This window comes from Acanthisitta chloris, unplaced genomic scaffold (genome assembly GCF_000695815.1).
Source record: "Acanthisitta chloris isolate BGI_N310 unplaced genomic scaffold, ASM69581v1 scaffold13893, whole genome shotgun sequence".
Lineage (NCBI taxonomy): Eukaryota > Metazoa > Chordata > Aves > Passeriformes > Acanthisittidae > Acanthisitta > Acanthisitta chloris.
Window position 1 is genome coordinate 395 of NW_008665596.1, and position 20,831 is coordinate 21,225.

The following is a 20,831-nucleotide window of genomic DNA, read 5'->3' on the forward strand; positions in this document are numbered from 1 at the left end:
GAAGATTTAAAGAACAGATAATTTCTTACTCTTCTTGAAAACTCATTTTGTTATTTCACTTTAAGACTTTTCTCATCCTAGTGTTGGGTTTTGTGGAAGAACAAGGACCACAAGAACTCGGGTGTAACTGGTGTGTTTCAGGATGCTTCTGGTTGATGTTGTTGTTTTGGAATTGTCAACTAATCAGTGCTTTTTGCTCTGTTGTTTTAATCCTAGATGGGGAAGCCGTAGGGAGTTTGTATCATGGCAGCAGGTGAGGGTGAACTGGGACTGTTTGACATCAGATACAGTGGTAAGATGTAGAATCACTGAGCCATCAGGGCTGGAGGAGACCTCTAAGATCGAGTCCAACCATTAACCTGTCACTACTGGAACCCTTAAACCCTAAACCAGATCCTCCACTGCCAGATCCAGGCACCTTAAACACTTCCAGGGATGTGTTAGATTTCTGGTTTGCAGTTAATTAGCACAAAAAAAATTTGAGAAAATAAATACCTCCAAAAGTAAATTCGAAAATGAAATGGAAGCAATTGAAGTTGGGACAAATGCTGATGAGCTTCAGCTGGAATTAAATGGCTGTGGCACAGTTTTGTACTAAGCCATTTCCCATGAGTAAGTTTGTATTTAAAGCCATAACGGTGTACTTTGTTTTCTGGAATGTTTTGTGGGAGTGCCTGGAACTGGTCATAGAATCACAGAGGTTGGAGAAGACCTGTTATAAGAGGCTGCTAAAATATTTCCCTTTCAGCAAGAAAGTAGTGGTTTTATCATACTCATTCTTTCAGGTTTGTTTTTCAGTTGTTTCACTTTTACATTCAGTTTCAAATTTAGATCCAGTTGACTTCATTTCTAGTTGTAAAATTGATTTGGACCTAAAGCCACAGAATTTGCTTTGTGCACAGTTCCTGTAGTATTTAGGAACTGATCTTGCTGTCTTTGCTCCCTGATGACTAAAGATCTCTCCACAGTAGCAGCACCTTGCTGGATACAATGCCCCTGTCTTTTACTACTCTCTGCTGTTATTTTACCACTCTCTACTGATCAAGAATAACAGCTACACTTACTTTATGGGAAGCCTAGAGGTTGGAGTCTCCTAAATGATTACATTTTGGCCTTTTCTGTTTGTCATTGGTTTAGCTGAAGCTTCCTCTTTCAAGGAAGGTGATGAGAGCTCAGTGGATATCTATGATGACTTGGACAACAGTGTGTCAGCTCCTGGTAGGTTGATTGTGTCTTGCTGCTTGGCTTGGAGCATTATAGAGTCTCTCTGCTCCTTAGGCTGATGTTAACTACATTAGCTTTACATTTAGCTGGTGTAACCTATACTTGAGTGAGGTACTTGTTTGAATGCAAAACATGTATGTTGTGCTGTGGAAATGCATCAGAGTATTCTTAAATGTATTGACAGAATGATTATCATCGAATTTTAGGGGTTGGGATGGAGCTTAGAGCTCACCCAGCCCCAAGCCCTGCCCTGGGCAGGGACACCTCCCAGCAGAGCAGGTTGCTCAAGGCTCATCCAACCTGGCTGTGAACACTGCCAGGGTTGGGGCAGCCACAGCCTCTCTGGGCAACCTGGGACAGGGTCTCACCACCACAACAGGGAAAAACTTTATCGTAGTATCTAGCCTAACTTTCCCTTCCTTCAATTTGAACCTATTACTCCTTTTCCTATCACTGAAGCTCCTAACACAGAGTCCTTTCTCCAGCGTCCCTTAATCTTCCTTGTGTAATTGTTTTTTCTTTATACAGACAATTCTGCTCCAAATTCTACACCATCTAGGAGCAGCTTAAATTTATTTGATGAGTTATTAATTGAAGAAGGGGCTGCAAGGAAGGCATCCTACGACGAGGTGTGTATTAATGTGGAAACTAATTCTGGTGTTTTGGGGAATTTTTGTTCCAAACTTTTTCATGCAAAGTGTGGAATGTCATGTTATTGGAGGGATAGGCAAACTGGTTTTAGATAAGTAAAAACAAGAGTGTGCTAATAAACCATTAAGTGAACAAGTGAAAATCATAGAACCATCAAGGCTGGAGGAGACCCCCTAATATCATCGAGTCCAACCATGAACCTGTCACTGCTGGACCCCCCAAACCCTAACCCAGATCCTCCAGTGCCACATCAGACACCTCTGAAACACCTCCAGGGATGGTGACTCTACCAATGCTGGCCACACTAGTCTTGATCCAGGCCATGATGCCCTTGGCCTCCTTGGCCACCTGTGCGCACTGTTGGCTCCCACTGAGCTGTGCCACCAGCACTGCCAAGGCCCTTTGGGACCAACAAATTCATCAGAATAAGTGAACCTGACACACTGTCGCAGCAGCACTAGGGCAGTGTCATCCCCCTGCACTGGGCACTGGGGAGGTCCCAGCTCAGTGCTGTGCTCAGCTTTGGGCACTCACTGCCCAAAGGCCATTGAGGCACTGAGCGAGTCCAGCCAAGGGCAACGAGGGCAGCAAAGGGCAGAGCACATGGGCAAGGGCTGAGGGAGTTGGGTTGGTCAGCCTGGAGAAGAGGCTCAGGGGTGACCTCCTGGCTCTCTGCAACTCCTGCCAGGGCTGGAGAGAGGTGTGGGATGTGTGTCCTGCCAGGGCTGAGGGAGAGGAGAGAGGGAATGGCCTTGAGCTGAGCCAGGGCAGAGTCAGATTGGGTGTGAGGAGAAATGTTTTGCCTGTTGTGGTGTTGAGGCCCTGGGATATTGCCCAGGGAGGTGGTGCAGTCACCATCCCTGGAGGTGTTTCAGAGGTGTCTGATGTGGCACTGGAGGATCTGGTTTGGGGTTTGGGGGTTCTAGCAGGGACAGATTCATGGTTGGACTTGATCTTAGAGTTCTCCTTCAACCTTGACTTTATGATTCTATGGTCTGTTCTCATCTAGCTCCCTTCTCATCCAGCTCACATATCAGCTATGCTATGGGGAAATGTGCCATAATTTCTTTCTAGTGATCTCTTCAGATCTCTTCAGACATACCATATTAAGCTAGTCTTCACATATCTCCCAACAAATTTTGCCAGAGTAAAGCAGAAGAGTCATGGATTAATCTTCTGTGGTGTTAAATTTTGTCCTGGAGACTGAAAACAGCCGTGGAGGTGGGAACTGCTTCCAGCAAATCAGTGGAACACTAACTGATACAGCATCACCTAAACTGGCCCATAAGAAACATTTTAGAGTCATAGAATCATCAAGGTTGGAGGAGACCTCTAAGATCATCAAGTCCAACCTTACCCTGTCACTCTGCTGTAAATATGTTACTTTTGGGATAAAAACAGCTTTGTAATGTTCACTGCTGTGTTGACTTAAGTATAAACCTAAAGAAGTATCTTTTCTGTATAATTAATTCCTGTGCTGTGAATATTCTTCTTTCTTTGACAGTTGCAGGCAGAATATGGAAAATGTCAGCTGCAAATTAGAGTGTTGTTGAAGAAATTTAAAGAAATACAGGCACAGGTACTGTAGTACAAAGCAACATTGTTAAGGTTTGTGTAAAGCAGATTGAACATTGGCTGGAGAAACCAATTTCCTCCGCTTTGCAGACGTGATACACTGTGTGGATGGTTTGTAAAGCTCTTCTGTCGGTTCTAGGGGCTTGGTCTGCCTGGGATTGTTGCTGGAATAGCCTCCTGACAAAATCACTAGGTAGATTCACTTGTTTCATAGAATTATGGAGTTTTAGGCGTTGGAATGGAGCTCAGTGCTGACCCAGCTCCAACCCCTGCCCTGGGCAGGGACACCTCCCACCAGAGCAGGTTGCTCAAGGCTCAGCCAACCTGGCTGTGAACACTGCCAGGGTTGGGGCAGCCACAGCCTCCCTGGGCACCCTGGGACAGTGTCTCACCACAAAGCTGGAAGTCTTAAGACATAATAAGAAAGACCTAAGACACAGCTCTTCAGCTTGGAGCTGTTGTTCCTGTGCTGAGCCATTCAGTAGAGTGAAGTTCTTTGGGGCAGTTCTGCAATGTGCTCTGGTGTGTGTTACAGATAAGCCCCAAAGTTCTGTGCTTTGCCATGGTGAGCAGCTGCTGCCCATTCTGTATTGTCTTCTGCAGAACTTGTCTGCCTTTCTGGGAAGGCTTTGGTGAGGACAGTTATTAAGAGAAGGGAATCTCTCTAGGACTGACAGTTAGGGTTACAGGACTAGGAATGTTAGGATGAGAGAACACCTTAAGTTGGTTTTGGTTCCTTAAAAGAAATACAGTTATCTTTTTCTCTGCAAATGCTTAAAAGTTACATCTTTCATGTGACACAGTGACCAAGAAAGCAGCAAATTGAGTGAAAGAATGAAGCAAAGGGGTGAATTATCCATGTTTAGCTCTATGGGTTATGCCATATTTTGGTTTTATTAAAGTGCATGCTTAAAGCATTTTAATTACCAGGAACACAAACATGAACATAAATGTGAGTGATGTTAAAAAAAACCCAACAGCTTCTTGGATCTCAGTAATTCCAACTTCTCCAAAACAATGTCTATGTGTTCATCTGTTGGTTTGCAAGTGATGGGACATTTTTTGTAGTGGTTTTCATTACCTGTTTGGATACCCAAGCTAATTCTTACTTTTTTTTTCCTCTCTCTCTCACTGTCTGCTTTGTGTGTATGTTTAAAACAGAATATCATTCTACACAATGAAAACCAAGCTCTCAAAAAGAACATTTCAGCCCTTATCAAAACAGCAAGAGTGGAAATCAACCGTAAGGATGAGGAGATCAGTCACCTCCATCAAAGGTACAGATGGACAGCAGAGCTGAAAAGATGCTTTTGGTCTAATCATATTTATGTGATTGTTAGAGATTTTTGTATATTTGAAGAAAAATTAAAGAAGAAAATCATTGGTTAGTAAATAATTGTGTGGTTTAGAACCAGTAGGATCAGAGGAAATGTCCAAATGTCTTCTTTGCCTGATGAGGTCTTTGGTTTGTACATAAGAAACCTTACATTGGTCTCTAAGTGGGAAACCAAAGAGGAATCCAAAGGGTGACCATTGCATGGATTCTTTTGTTTGATCATCCATTCCTGGTGGGTTATCTACCTGTCTTGCCTCTTTCAAGGCAGATATTACATTACACAGTTTAGCTCCAGGACTAGTCTATTTTATGGCCCCAGACATGAAGTCCATGGAACTTTTCAGACATCAGCTGAAAATAAATAGATACTGTGCTCAGTTCTGGGCCCCTCAGCTCAGGAGGAACATTGAGGGGCTGGAGCAGGTCCAGAGCAGAGCAACGAGGCTGGGGAAGGGACTGGAGCACAAGTGGCATGAGGAGAGGCTGAGGGAGCTGGGGGGGTTCAGCCTGGAGAAGAGGAGGCTCAGGGGAGACCTTCTCACCCTCTGCAACTCCCTGCCAGGAGGTTGGAGTCAGGTGGGGGTTGGTCTCTTCTCCCAGGCAACCAGCAGCAGGACAAGAGGGCACAGACTCAAGCTCTGCCAGGGGAGGGTTAGGTTGGATCTTAGGAAGAGATTTTTTGCAGAGAGAGTGCTCAGGCATTGGAATGTGCTGCCCAGGGAGGTGGTGGATTCCCCATCCCTGGAGGTTTTCAAGCTGAGACTGGATGTGGCACTTAGTGCCATGGGCTAGTGACCACGGGAGGGTTGGACTTGATGATCTTTGAGGTCTTTCCCAACCTGGTTGATTCTATGATTCTGTGATATGTTTTCATGCCAAGATAAGAAATCCTTGTCTCTAGGGGTGGGGAAATAGCAACTGGAGGACTCTTGGTTATTTCTATGTACTACTAATCTTACTGAAAACAGTAACGTGTGGCTTGGAGAGGAGAGCAGGAGTCCAAGATTAAGAACCCATAGTTTGTCATAAGGTCATCATCAGCCACATCCTTGGTTTGTTTGCCTTTTTGCCATTTTATCCCCCATTTTTATTTCAAAGTGTTTATTTTTGGAAGTATATGGCTCCATTGTAGTTGCGCCTTTAGTTATGTTTAAATCCATTTTAAAATAACTTTATTTTTTTTTCCAGGCTCTCAGAATTTCCCAGTCATCGAAGCAGCTTCACCAGAACATACCTTCCAGGATCAGCTAAACCAAAAGTACCAAGACCTTCTGAGTTGGGTGACAGTATAAAGATGGAACAGAGAATGAAAAATGACTGTTCAAAAGAGACACATCACAGTTACTCATCTCATAGTATGGACAAGGAGAAGTCTGGCTCTGAAAAAAGAAACACTCCATGTGTGCTGAGGTATCCTGAGGAGGTCTGCAGTGATGGTCCTCGAATGTGTCCACTGAGCTATGACGATGCTTCCAACAAGGATAACAGAAAGGAAAGGAAAGAAATGAAAAGTAATGAACAGTACAGTAAGGGAAATGTCGACAAATACAAAAGAGAGGGACATCAACTCCCTGGAAATGATGATGACAGTGAAGAGGGGAATTCAGGTCCTCAGCAGAAGCTGAAAGCCCTTCCAGAGAGGGCTAATAAAAGTGAGTTGCAACAAAAAACTCAGAGCATGAAGCTCAAATGCAGTCCAAGTGTGGAAAAAAGAGTAGAAAGGAACTCCTGGGAGAAGCAAACAGCTGGTAAAGACAGATTTCCATCCAGGCATGAATTGTATGCTGATGAGAGATTACAAAAAGGCATGAAAGCATATGATAAAGGTGAAAAACATGCTGGCCAAAAAACCAAACCCACTGAGAAGGTGGAAGAACAACCAAGAAGGTCTAGCAGGGGGAACAGTCCACACTCCAAGAGTGACCATTCAAAGAGTCTTCATGAGTCACGTAAAAGTCGTGTGGAAGAGCCTAGAAAAGCAAAACACACAGACTGCAGGAGGGACAGGGGGCCAAATGATCATCCCTCTCGAGAAGGAAGGGCCTCACCCTCTAATGCCAACAGCAGAGAGCATAAATACTCACGCCTGAAGGAAAGTGGTGGTAGATATGAATGCGAAACAGCACATTCCAAGTCAGAAAGACACAGAACTGAAGAGAAAAGGAAAAGGAAAAGGGAGGATCAGGATGAAAATAGACATTTTAGAAGTGAAAAAAAAGTTGCAAGAGAAGTTTCTCACCAGTCTGTAAAGGACTTCAAGAAAGGTACAGACAATACAAAAAGTGAGGGAGAGAAACCCTATAAGCTGAAAAAAACATCCAGTGGGGCAAATAATTTAAAAGGCAATAAAGTTCCCAAAATCAAAGTTAATCACTGTGGGACAAAAAACAAAGACTTAAAACTTAGCTTTATGGAGAAGCTCAATTTAACTCTTTCTCCTGCTAAGAAGCAATGTCTCTCTGCAGAGAATGAACTTACAACACCTTCCCAAAAAGCCACTGATGGGGCACGTACTGAGCTCACACTGCAGGCAGAGCTCTTGGATTCTACCCACCCTGTGGGCTGTGGTCCCACAGCACAAACTAACTCAACACTCCAAGCTCTGGGCAGTGCAGCTCAGAGCGATGTGGAACCAGCACAGTCTGAGATGTTGCCAGCAGTGACAACTGATGGATTGAGCTCACAAACTTTACCAGAAGTGGGTCAGATACAGCCCCAAGCCTTGCCAGGAGCAGCAGAGGTGCTGGTTCCTGGTGAGATGCAGGTGAAAACTTTATCAGAAACAGAAGAGCCTTGTGGTCTGGTTGGATTGGAAGCCTCAGGAGCAGCAGTGGCAGCCACAGGCCTGAGCCACCCTAAACCTCTGCCCCTGGAGGTGACAGGGAGTGTGGCAGTGTGTGAAAACTTGCCTGGGACAGTGGGTGAGAAGGTACCAGCAGCAGGAGTGGCACAATCTGCCAGTGAAAGTGTGAGAGCCCTTCCAGAGTCAGCAGAGAAGAAAGAGGAAGGCGAAATATGGTTAGCTACAGACATACAAAGCTCCACAGACCAATGTGGCTCTCAAAACGTTGACTTGGATGACTCAGAAGTCAGAAGTTCTGGTGACCTGGAGTGCTCTGATGTTGCAGATGGTGTTAGCAAAACAAAACCAGACTCTTTGATGGAAGCAGTGAGGGAGGCTGATCCCTTTGAGGAAAAAGGGATCTGCAAAACTAGCATGAGTACATCTCAATCACTTGACAGAACTACCTTAACTGCTGAGGATGAACCACTAATGGACCAGAATGCTCGTGATCTGGAGCCAGACCTAGCTGACATTGGTACTGCAACAACATCTGCTCTCAGTGGTGAGATGTATCCCAGAACTAAAGAGAGAGAACCTAACCCAGTTCCTGTTGATGACGAGAGCTCAATACTGAGCATTGACCTCAACCACCTGAGGTATATCCCAAAGGCAATCAGCCCCCTGAACAGCCCAGTGCGCCCTTTGGCCAGAGCACTGAAGATGGAAAGTCCCTGTAAAGGCATTGTGAAGACTTACAACAAAGGTATTTGTATCTGGGTATTCTCATTTCTACATAAAAGCTTAGTAGATCCCCTGATGGAAAGCAGAAATTAGTTCTTTGAACTGCTTTCTCAAAAACTGTTTCTTAAGCTGTAGATGTCTCAATGGTCTTTTTTTTTTTTTTTAAGTGGAACCACTTAGCATTGCAGCCAATAGCTGTAGATGTCTCAATGGCCCTTTTTTTTTTTTTTTTTGAAGTGGAACCACTTAGCATTGCAGCCAAGGTTGTAGCCAGTTCAATATGAGTACTATTCCAGGTGGAGTCTCTGCTCTGTGAGACCCACCTGGAATCCTGCACACAGTTCTGGTGCCCTCAACATAAGAAGGACATGGAAGTGTTGGAGCAAGTGCAGAGGAGGCCACAGAGCTGCTCAGAGCACTGGAGCATCTCCCTGTGAGCACAGGCTGAGGGAGTTGGGGCTGTTGAGCCTGGAGAAGAGAAGGTTGTGTGGAGACCTCATAGGACCCTATCAGTGTCTAAAGGGTCTACAAGGGAGAAGGGGAGGGACCCTATCAGTGTCTGAAGGGTCTACAAGGGAGAAGGGGAGGGACTCTGTGTTAGGAGCTGCAGGGACAGGACAAGGGGCAATGGGTTCAAATTGAAGGAGGGGAAATTTAGGGTAAATATTAGAATAAAGTTTTTCCCTGTTCTGGTGGTGAGACCCTGTCCCAGGGTGCCCAGGGAGGCTGTGCCTGCCCCAACCCTGGCAGTGTTCACAGCCAGGTTGGCTGAGCCTTGAGCAACCTGCTCTGGTGGGAGGTGTCCCTGCCCAGGGCAGGGCTTGGGGCTGGGTGAGCTCTAAGCTCGATTCCAACCCCTAAAATTCTGTAATTCTATAAAAATTGGAGTTGGTCACTACTGAGAGATGTCTGGTTGAAGTAAGAGTTGTTTTAAAAAATGCATATAGGTTTCTTAATTGTGGCTAGTTTTGAGTAGATCTCATTAAGTTTTTCTCTGAAATTGTGTAGGCAAAATTGCTTAGGATCATCTTCAAGTATTTGTGAGAAAGCTGAAGAGAGTACTTGAGAGTTAATTTCCAGGAATGTCAGCTAAGAGAAGACTCTGCTCTTCATCTGAATTAATTTCAGTGTGAGTCAGTCCTGGGCAAAGTAGCAGAACAAATAGAGCATTAGCTTTTGTCATTGATGAAATGAGTGTTAACTTGTAAATAAGGTGTCTGGGAGGTAGAATCATGGAATTTCAGGGGTTGGAACGTAGAATCATGGAATTTCAGGGGCTGGAATGGAGCTCAGAGCTCACCCAGCCCCAACCCCTGCCCTGGGCAGGGACACCTCCCACCAGAGCAGGTTGCTCAAGGCTCATCCAACCTGGCTGTGAACACTGCCAGGGTTGGGGCAGCCACAGCCTCCCTGGGCACCCTGGGACAGGGTGTCACCACCAGAACAGCAAAAATTTCTTTCTGTTATCTAACCTGAATTTCCCCTCTTTCAATTTATACCCATAGCTCCTCGTCCTATCACAGATGAAATGAAATTACAGCACTCACAGGAAGAGAAAATAGGTGATCCAGGGTTTAAATCTTCCTTGTAATGTCCTGCTGCAACTGAAAAAAGCATTTTTCTTGTAAGTTTATATTTCTTCCAGAGGAGGAATGAGGAATGATAGAGTGGCATTGAAATCTGTTTTCTTCTGTTTCAGAGCAGAATGTTTTACAGGGTGATTAAAGCATTGATAGGTCATTTATTCTCATTTTGTTCTCATTGGGAAAGTGTTAAAAGAAAAGCCACTTGTTGTGTGTAAATGTTAGTCCATAATGATGTAACAGTTATGATTTAGTTTGTGCAGTGCTCAGAAAACCTGTTAAAGTAAATGGGAAGAAACTCAAAACTGGTGGAAACTGCTAGATTTTGGGTGGTGTATTTGTGAGATAGTTCCCATAGCTTGGAGAAATGTTGAGGTCCTTTAAAGCCCAAAGTTTGCTCAAAACAAAGCTCAATTTACTCTTTAAAGCTCAGAAAAACTCTCCCTTAAACTAGCAGCTGCTGAGGGAAACAACCCAAACCTGTTAGAGCTCAAACTTCCTGAGCTGCATTTGGCAGTTTCAAACCAACAGTTCTGAGCAGTCACTTTACAGAAGAGAATCTTCCAGGGTGTTTTCTGAACATATCTGTTTATGATTGCATTCCTTATGGTGATTAGCAGACTGTTTTTTCTTTTTCTAGATTTAGTCCCTGAAAGTGCAGTTGTCATCTCTCCCTCGAAGAATTTGTCTAAGGAGGTGAACAAAGAAAACCAAAAGCCAATTAGTATGTCTGATAAACACCTGGAGATGGAGTGTCAACTAAATATCTCTTCAGATGAGATAGAAGAAGGAGAAATCATAAGCAGTGATGAAGATGAAGAATCTAAACCAGAAAGAGACTCTGAAAATGCAAAGAAGTCAAGGCCAAAACCTTCTTCTGAGGCACGAAATTTGACCTGCAGTCCCCAAAATCAGAGCAGCAAAACTGTGCATTGCAGTGAGGAGAACGGGAAGTTTGTGCCTGTGAAGGAAAGCACACAGAAAAACAGAGAGAGGCACAAAAATCAGACTTTCAGGTCTCCAAGGGATATGAAGAAAAGCAAAACTGTGAGCATTGCTTGCCTGGAGAAGATAGTTCATGTTATCATTGAACCTTCAAATATCCATGAAATTATGCAGATGTTAAGAGCTATACGAAAGCAGATGAGGAAAAGCTACATGAAGTTCAAGGTGCACTTCCCAGTTCAGCATTTCCACAGGATTATAGAATCTGGGATCATAAATTTTACAGCATTAATAAGGTACTTGAACTTTTCCAAGATGTGTGCGTTGGGGGATACCTTAAAACTGAGTATCTGTGACATCATAGAGTCCAAACTCAAGCAAATGAAAAAAAATGCAGTAGTGGATCGTCTGTTTGAGCAGCAGGTGTCAGATATGAAGCACCAGTTGTGGAAGTTTGTGGATGAGCAGCTTGATTACCTGTTTGAAAAGATCAGGAGAATTATCACCCAGCTCTGCGATGTGAGAAATGAGAGCGAGGAAGGGAAGCTCCAAAGGGCAGAGAAACAAAACCACAGGATCAGTCATAAAAATGATGTGCAGAGACCTAGGAGAAAGTCTCTGACAGGCAGTTCTCAAAAGCCTGAAGAATATATCCTTTCCAAGCAAATTGTGGATTATCAACACCCTAAGTGTCACCACGACAGAAATAAAACAGGCACACCAAAAACTGCCTTGACAAAATGTCTTAACTCTATTGATAACACCAGGAATTCCCAAACAAAAGTGCACTTCCCTAAGGAGAATAATTTGCAGGGCACTCTTACTCCACTGAAGGATGTGAAACAGGAAAAGGAAGGATTCCAGCTCTCCAGGGATGCCAGCAAGTCTGAGCTTAGCTGTGAGCTTCTCACGGAACAACAAGCATCCAGCCTTACATTTAATCTCGTGAGCGATGCTCAGATGGGTGAAATTTTCAAGAGTTTATTGCAGGGTTCTGATCTCTTGGAAAAAAACGGTGGCAATAGCAGCAGAAATGAGTTTGAATTCAGGACTCCAGAGAAACAGTTCCCAGACAGTCAGAAATGCAAAGGGATTGCTGTCGAACTGGGGCAGGGGATTGCTCCGAAGGAGGTTTGTGTGGAATCCAAACCTGTGGAGGATATCAAGTGGTCTGTTGTTTCCCCTGTCAGAGCTCCCTCACTAGCATCCAGGCCTCGGATGTCTGTTGATCCAGATGTGCTGGATGAGAGTTGTATGTTTGAGGTTCCTACAGACTCACCTTCGTGCAAGGAAGATGAATGCAATTCCCACAAGAGTAAGTCATGTGTTTCTTCTATCCTCCTCGAGGATTTGGCTGTTTCTTTAACTATACCATCACCTTTGAAATCAGATGCTCACCTCAGCTTCCTAAAACCTGAGAATACCTCCAGCTCACCCCCTGAGGGTGTCCTCAGTGCCCATTACAGTGAGGATGCACTTCTCGGAGAAGAAGATGCCACCGAGCAAGACATTCACTTGGCTTTGGAATCTGATAACTCAAGCAGCAAATCCAGCTGCTCCTCCTCGTGGACAAGTCGTCCTGTTGCTCCTGGTTTTCAGTGTCGCCCCAGCTTGCCCATGCAAGCAGTGATCATGGAGAAGTCCAACGATCACTTCATTGTGAAGATCAGGCGTGCGGTGCCGTCTACGTCGGCGTCGGATCGTGTGGCTGCAGGCAAGGAGGCATGGCCATCCTCAGCCAAGGTGGGGAAGGAAGAAATGAGTGAGGGGAAGGAAAGGCACAAGCAGAGTGCCCCAACCCCCACAGTGCAAAGAACCATCAAACCAGATCTGCTTGAGGTGGCTCAGTTGCCTGATGTCAACGCTGAGCAAGATGAAAATCCTGCCTTGCCTCAGCCTCTGAAGGAGGCACAGAAGAACATTGGAAAGGAAGAAATTACCGAGCTGCTTGGGCCTTATAGAGAATCTTCAAGCACAGAGAGCTGTGACACTGAGAGCCTGGATAAAGGCTCTGAGCAGCCTGAGGCACACAGGCTGGAAGTCAATGAGAACGTGGATGAAACGGGTGTTAGGGCTCAAACTACTTTTCCTGCTGGATGCAGTATAAAGTCCTACACAGACTTAACAGCTGGTATTGTTAGTGGAGCTTCATGTTGTGCAGTGGAATCCAGGGCAGATAATGGGACTCAGGAAACTCCTGCAGGGAGCTCAGAAGTCAGTGATAAAAAGGAAGAACTGGAGGAGTGCTCGGATGCATCTGTGGACTTAACAGAAGAGCTTTCCAGTGGGGCTGGAGCAGGTGAATGTCATCTTGAAACCAAACCCACTTCAAAGGCAGATGGAGGATGCCAGATAAGTACAGATGATAAAACCAGTAAGAAGAGGAAAAAGGAGGTTGTAAAAGAGAACTTCAACTCAAAAAGACAACAGAAAGAAACTGAATCAGCAAGTGAAGGGAGTGATGAGAGGTGTGAAGATAGAAATTCACCCAAACACTGTTCCAGTAACAACAATGAGCTGCAGCAAAACAAAGACTCTTCTCCTTTGGCTTCATCTCCATCATCACCTAGTCTGTATGCCAAAAACATCATTAAAAAGAAGGGAGAAGTAGTAGTTTCCTGGACAAGGTAATTTCTGATTTATCTGTTTGATTGTTGTAGGGTTGTTTTTTTTTAAACTATGTGATACACTGAAAAGAGGGAAGAAGTAGGATATTCAGCTGATGGCTGAAGTTATTCAGTCACTCTCCATCCCCCTCTCAGTAGTGGAGTGGGCACCTGCTGTCTCTGCAGGATGGCTCTGAGCTGATGTCCATCACTTACCCAGATCTCCCAAAGTAAGAGGTCTCTTTGTCTTCTTTCTTAAACCTCATATGCCAAGGTAACCAGACCCACTGTAATGCATATTTGTACTTTTTATTTTCATTGCCCATTTCTTTTTCTGCCAAAAAATCCCAGCCAGGCTTGGTAGGGGACAGCTCCTACAAGGGCTGGAAGCATCAGTGACTGGTAAAGGAGAGCAGCTAAAGATTTCCCCCACTGAGTTTTTGTCCTTTGCTGAACTATATCTTAAAAAAAAATCCCAAGACGTTTATATAAATAACTAGTCATTACATTTTTTTCATTGAAATGGAGGAAATAAATATAATCTGTTTGAATCTGACAGGTTTCAACCAAAGATATTTAGTAGCTGCTCTATAATGTCCGTGTTTATCTACATTTGGCATGTGCCTAAGCTCATTAATGAGACAAACAGCTAATCAGTGACACTTTAAGAATCACAGAACCATCAAGGTTGGGGGAGACCTCTAAGATCATTGAGTCCAACCATGAACCTATCACTGCTGGAACCCCCAAACCCTAACCCAGATCCTCCAGTGCCACATCAGACACCTCTGAAACACCTCCAGGGATGGTGACTGCACCACCTCCCTGGGCAATATCCCAGGGCCTCAACACCACAACAGGCAAAACATTTCTCCTCACACCCAATCTGACTCTGCCCTGGCTCAGCTCAAGGCCATTCCCTCTCTCCTCTCCCTCAGCCCTGGCAGGACACACATCCCACACCTCTCTCCAGCCCTGGCAGGAGTTGCAGAGAGCCAGGAGGTCACCCCTGAGCCTCTTCTCCAGGCTGACCAACCCAACTCCTTCAGCTCTTCCCCAGTTGAATTTTTGAGCTCCATTCAGCTCAAGTTTCAGTGTCTGCTTTGGAAGCTTAAAACTGTGGTTTGGGGCTGACTTGGTTGTAATAATTCTGCTCTTCCTGTTAGGGAACATCCTCTCCACTCCCACTTGCTTGTACTGACTGTGCTGGTAGAGGAGAGGATCCTCCATAAATTCCATGTTTGAACTCCTGTTCTGGGGTTTGGAAATACTCAGAATTTTATGCATGGCTGTGTGTGTGGTTTTGTTTGTGTGCATGTACACATGTGCAGGTAGTAATGTTTGACAAATGCCTTTTTGCTCTAGAAATGATGACCGAGAAATTCTCCTGGAATGTCAGAGAAAAGGACCATCAAGCAAAACATTTGTCTCCTTAGCCACTAAGCTGAACAAAAGCCCAAATCAGGTAGGTGATAGCATTCTTATAACAGCAATGTGTTCCTGTGTTTACAGCTGCAGTTGAACAGAATTCTTTGTGGAGATCTTCTGCAAATTTGGAGTTGTCTTTTCTTCATGTCTTTTGTTGGGAGGTTCATGGAGGGAAAAAAAAAAAGGAGCTTAGATTCTCCCAGTTGTTGCTTCTTAAAAATATAGAGAACATTGAACCGTCAAGGTTGGAGGAGAACTGTAAGATCATCCAGTCCAACCATGAGCCTGTCACTGCTGGAACCCCTAAACCCTAAAACCATTTCTACCAACACCAGGTCCAGAAACATCTTCATAAAAAAAGTCCTTTCTGATAGTTTTTCTGCAGCTCTAATTTTAACCCTTTTCTAATTCATTCAACGTGTGCCAATGATTTTTGTCTCTCTAAATTGCCTAAGTGCTGATCCAACAACACAACAATTCTGTTGTCCTTTGTTATGAGTGAAGCAGTTACAAGGTACCAATCAAACAGGGAATATTGCCCAGGGAGGTGGTGCAGTCACCATCCTGGAGGTGTTTCAGAGGTGTCTGATGTGGCACTGGAGGGATCTGGGTTAGGGTTTAGGGGTTCCAGCAGTGACAGGTTCATGACTGGACTCAATTATCTCAGAGGTCTCTCCATCCTTTATGGTTCTGTGACTCTGTTTGGAAATCTGGACCTTAATAATTTGTCTTGTTTTTGTCATCCTCCTTTAGGTTTCAGAAAGATTCAAGCAGTTAATGAAGCTGTTCAAGAAGTCCAAGTGCAAGTAAACTCACACCAAGTTGCTCCAAGGTTACAGAGTTGAGCTGTTACCTGCAGCCATGGGCTCCAACCACTGCATTGCTCTGCTGGGACTCCTGAGGGATACCCAAGTCAGGATGCTAAGTTTGCTAAACCTGAGGCACTGGTAATTACTTGTCTGTGTTTCCTCTGAAGTGCTTGAACAGAGGGAACTTCACAGACAAGGTGGCAGGGAAGGAATGGACTGGGAGAAATGGAGCAGTGCCATGTCAAGGGGGTGACACCTCCTGCTAAATGTGTTTTGTAGCCAAGACAAGTGAGGGTGGTGGCTCTTGCTTCAGGTGTTGGATGTGGTGATGTCGAGCTGTGTAAGAGTGCTTTGGAATCTTGCTGGTAGGTAATCCTGGAGAATATCACCTACATCATCTTGGTTACCTAGGAATATATCTTAAGTAAGACCTTTAAGGAAGGGCAATGATTCCAAAAGCTGCTTGTCCAGGAATAGGTGGATCTTGCTGCTTGTTCTTAACAAACATTTGTGACAGTTGTTTACTTACTGGAGGCTTAAATCTGTTTTCAGGGCAGTTTGCAGAGCAGTGTAAATATTGCTCTCCATTAATGCTACTCTGCAAAGACCATTATGTTCTCCTGGCTCCAAACTGGAGCTGGGAAAGGTACTTAATGTAGGTCTTCACCATAATGAACATTCTGTTTTGTTGAAAAAAAGATTGAGAAGTGATTTTCTTTTTAAAATCAATTTAGAAACAAACCTTTACAGTTGTATAAAACGTGACTTAGCCAGGAGCAAAACTTTTCTGTAAAAACAAGCAGTTTGAAAAGCTTGTCAACTTGGCATGTTTTGACAGCAATTTTATCTGTCTTTGCAAATTGTTTAGTGCATTAGAAATTCATTATGTTCTATTTTAAGGGAGTTCTTAGAACTGTTTCCAGTTTCACTAGAACATACTTTGTGTGTATGTATATATATGTACACACTCACAATATATATATTGCTGTTTTATCCCAGATTTCTAGAAAGCCACTTTCTTCTTCACCCTAAGAAACATTCCTGGAGGTTGCACAGGTTTTTGTTTTATGGTTTCAGAGAGTTCTGAGGGGTTTTATTCTTTCTGGAGGGTTGGATTTGCTGTAGCTTTTACTCAGTTAGAGTATCTGCTGAGTTGAGTCAGACTCCATTGAAGGCCCCACAGTGCATTGCCTTTCACCTTGGCTTGGATTGACTCTTTTTCAGAGTCCAGTGACCATTTCTTTAGTGTCAGCATGGTTTTTTATTTTGCTCCCTCTCCTGCTAGTGGGACAGATTTTTCTTTTTACTAAACCATCAATTTGTCATGATGCTGCCACTGACCACGTTGGGGTGTTGCAAAGGTGACTGATGGAGTGGCTTTTGTCCTGCTGCCACAGTCCTTGTTTTGTGGCAGTGCTCTGGAGGCTGTTGCAAGGAATGGCTTGAGGAGATGATGATGTCAGTTCTGGCATCTTCCACCTTACCCCTTTGCTTCTAAAGGTTAGCTCTGATGAGCAAATCTCACCTTCCACGCTACACTGGCAGTGCCTGATGATTTCACTGGGGGTTCCTTTACCTCCCTCTGCTGCTTCTTAAACATTTGTGATAACTCTGGACTGCTTGGAGATTTAAGCCTAGCTGAATCTGTTTTGCAAACAAGCAGTTTTCAGAGTAGTGTTCATGTTTGTGGAGGAGTCAGATTGCTTTGACCATATCCTTAGGGATCAACACATGCACAGCACTGAAGGCACTGGGGGAAGTCACTTCTCCCACTCAAGTTCTTCCTCTCTGTCTCAACAGAGCAGGCAGCATTTTATTACAAAGTTGTCTCTTATCTGTGTTTATTTCCTTTCCTACCTGTGTAGGTGATGGGGTTGGGTTGGGGTTTGTCTCTTTTGAATCTGACTTGGATTCCTTTGTTTTGTAAAGTGTAACTTTTTTTTTAATGTTCTCTCTCTTGTAACTACCTGTACAGGTTCCTACATGGTCATGTAAGATATCTGATGTTTGTACAAATATAAATATCTGTATTTAAAAATAGAGCTTTGTTTAGCCAAAGATGATTTTTTTAAAACTATATAAAACTACAGGTTTATTTTGTATAAAACTAAATAGTTTGCTTACTGCAAAACAAAACAAAAAAAAAAAACTGTAAAACTCACACACCACATGTTTTTGTTGAACAAAGGTTGGAGTGGTTTTTGTACCATTATTTGTAATTTATTTCTCCCAACAAGAGTTTTGATACATTATATGCAAAATGTACTGTATGTAAATCCACAGTTTCTTTGTGAAACCTCAGGTAAATGGAAGGATTTTCTAGAAGTGTTGGCTCATATCTTGACAGCTCCAAATGCTGTGAAGCAGCATTAAAGTTGACTTCTGTTGGGTTGTGTAAATGAGTAGCTATGTTGATGTTCTGGCCAATAAACATGAAAGTCTTAAGCTGCTGCTCTGCTGTGTTGCTGCTCTGAATACTGCTGGTTTCTTGGTGGTTGTGACTGGGAATTGGACAAGTTCACAAGCTACATCAAATCTTTAAGCCACTTAGGAATTAGGGCCTACAACTTGAGTCTTTTGTTCTAGAAACATTGAGTTGGGTGGAATATTATGAAGGAGAAAGACCTTTTTGTATCCAAGGCCTTTCAGTGGAAGAGTATAGCTGGTGAGTCTTGTTCCAACATGCTAGGGAAGAGTTACTTCTATCCAACACACATAGTTTTACAGGATTCAGTCTAAAAGGTCCTACTGGGCCTGAAATTCAGAGAGGAGAGTTTATGGAGATGTGCAATAGTGAAATCAGAGAATCAGAGAATCATCCAGGTTGGAGGAGATCCTAAGGTCATCCAGTCCAACCATGAACCTGTCACTGCTGGAACCCCTAAACCCTAACCCAGATCCTCCAGTGCCACATCAGACACCTCTGAAACACCTCCAGGGATGGTGACTGCACCACCTCCCTGGGCAATATCCCAGGGCCTCAACACCACAACAGGGAAAATATTTTTCCTAGCACTTAGTCTGAATCTCATCTGAATTTTTGGGACAAGAATCTGAAATGAAAATCAGTCAAATATTTTATAAGATGGAAGAAAAGGTCATAGAATCATAGAATTTTAGGGGTTGGCATGGAGCTTAGAGACCATCCAGCCCCAAGCCCTGCCCTGAGCAGGGACACCTCCCACCAGAGCAGGTTGCTCAAGGCTCATCCAACCTGGCTGTGAACACTGCCAGGGTTGGGGCAGCCACAGCCTCCCTGGGCACCCTGGGACAGGGTCTCACCACCAGAACAGGCAAAACTTCTGCCTAACATCTAACCTCAATTTCCCTCCTTCAATTTGTGCCCATTGCCCCTTGTGCTGTCCCTGCAGCTCCTAACACAGATCCCTCTGCAGCTTCCCTGGAGCCCCTTCAGCTCCTGCAAGGTGCTCTGAGCTCTCCACACAACCTTCTCTTCTCCAGGCTCAACAGCCCCAACTCCCTCAGCCTGTGCTCACAGGGAGATGCTCCAGTGCTCTGAGCAGCTCTGTGGCCTCCTCTGCACTTGCTCCAACACTTCCATGTCCTTCTCAGGCTGAGGCCCCAGAGCTGTGTGCAGGATTCCAGGTGGGTCTCCCAGAGCAGAGCAGAGGGGCAGAATCACCTCCCTTGCCCTGCTGCCCACACTCCTGTGGCTCAGCCCAGGTCCAGAAGTTCCAGAGCCAGAGAGGAAAAACTTGGTATTTAGGATTCTCATAAACCTTAGGCCTGGGTAGGACGAGGCAGCAGAAGCTCTTAGGACCAGAACCTCAGCTCTGGTGGTGCTGATTTCTCATGCAATGCCCATTTTGGCAGCTTGCCTTCCTTTTTTAAGCCTCATCCCTCACAGGGATCAGTCCTGAATGGACTTGGGGTGGCTTTTTAACCCAGCTAACGACGGGTTGCTGTGCTGAAAGCCTGTGTTTCCAGCTGAAGCCTTGAGTCTCAGTCCCTGTGGCCTCTATTTGCAGAAAGACTCAGCCTAACATCCTAAATTAACTCAGCAGGCAGCAGAGGGTGAAATCGGACGTGACCGATTGATCCCCCAGCATCGATTTGAAGCGAAACTAATGGAATGTAAAGAAAAAGTAAGATTCTATTGCCATGCAAAGGCTGCTATTTAACCATTTTCGGAAGGAAAATCGTGTTTGGGAGCTGGGTGGGGGTGCAAAGTTAGCAGAACCCACCAAAACGAGGCACGGCGACGTTACAAACCGTCGCAGCAGAGATTGAGCCTTGGGGGGAATGGCTTGGTTAGATGCCATGGACTGAAATAATTGCATGATAATTTTGGCTAGAGGCACCATCCTATCATCTGATGATTTTCAAACTGTGCATGGACAGTTTAAACAGAGTGATCTTGGCATCCAGCTGCACAGAACCCAAAAGGCTGCTCAGTGTCCACGGCCGTGCGCTGACTCTGGGACTCTTGGATGCCCCAGTGCTGTCAAGGAAGGTCTCAGATACAACCACCAGCGCTGCATGCTCCTTCTGCAGTGTTCTAAGAGGCTAACCAAGGGCTTTCTCCTAAGGTAAGTGGCAGAAAAATCCTTGTAGGGCAATAGGGAGCAAGCAGGTCCCTGTCAGGCTTCAAGTGCTGTAAATGAAACCCATAGAGGATTTGCATCTTGATGCTGAACATCTTCTGACAAGCAATTTAAGGTTTAACTGCTTTTTTTCAAACCAGCAGCTGATGAAAACATGGCATAAATTTAGTATGGAAGTGATGTGAAGAGTGGTAAATGATCAGATGAACTTTAAAGAAGTGATGAAACAGAGAAATTAAACTTCCTCCAAGGGAAATGTTAGATTTCCATCTGGTTCCAATGCATGAAATTCTATTGTTCAGAATAACCAGATGAAAACACTTGGGTAGGCACAAAGGTTGTCAGATAGTATAATGAAAAATACCTCAGGTATGTGCTGTCTGTACTAAAAATGGTGTGTTTCTGGTCTGCTGGGCTGGTAGTGTAGATCAGGCTGTAGTACTGGAATACTAGAGCTTCTAGTTTGCTATTAGACTGGAAATAATGATATTGTTGATATTTGAGATTGCTCTTACAGTAAACTGAAATGACCCTGTTGCACAGAACTCCAGTTAGGCCAGGGAAAGGGGACAAAAATGGTAAA

The 20,831-nt window shown here is 44.4% G+C and overlaps 1 protein-coding gene across 1 annotated transcript; it reads left to right on the forward strand.

The window, feature by feature from the left end:
• The first annotated feature begins 215 nt into the window (after positions 1-215).
• On the forward strand, positions 216-15,684 carry CASP8AP2 (caspase 8 associated protein 2). Its single transcript, XM_009071819.1, has 9 exons — positions 216-292; positions 1,138-1,218; positions 1,753-1,853; positions 3,380-3,454; positions 4,612-4,727; positions 5,975-8,334; positions 10,536-13,467; positions 14,812-14,911; positions 15,628-15,684. Exons 1-9 carry the CDS (start codon positions 244-246, stop codon positions 15,682-15,684), a joined length of 5,871 nt encoding a protein of 1,956 aa, XP_009070067.1. The 5' UTR covers positions 216-243.
• Positions 15,685-20,831: the final 5,147 nt, after the last annotated feature.

What these genes read in the sequence shown, in the direction of transcription:
- CASP8AP2 (XM_009071819.1), top strand. Translation starts at nt 244, where the DNA reads ATGGCAGCAGGTGAGGGTGAACTGGGACTGTTTGACATCAGATACAGT. An exon ending in GGAAGGCATCCTACGACGAG is followed by an intron (nt 1,854 to 3,379) that starts GTGTGTATTAAT and finishes TTTCTTTGACAG; the next exon opens with TTGCAGGCAGAATATGGAAA. An exon ending in ATCAGTCACCTCCATCAAAG is followed by an intron (nt 4,728 to 5,974) that starts GTACAGATGGAC and finishes TTTTTTTTCCAG; the next exon opens with GCTCTCAGAATTTCCCAGTC.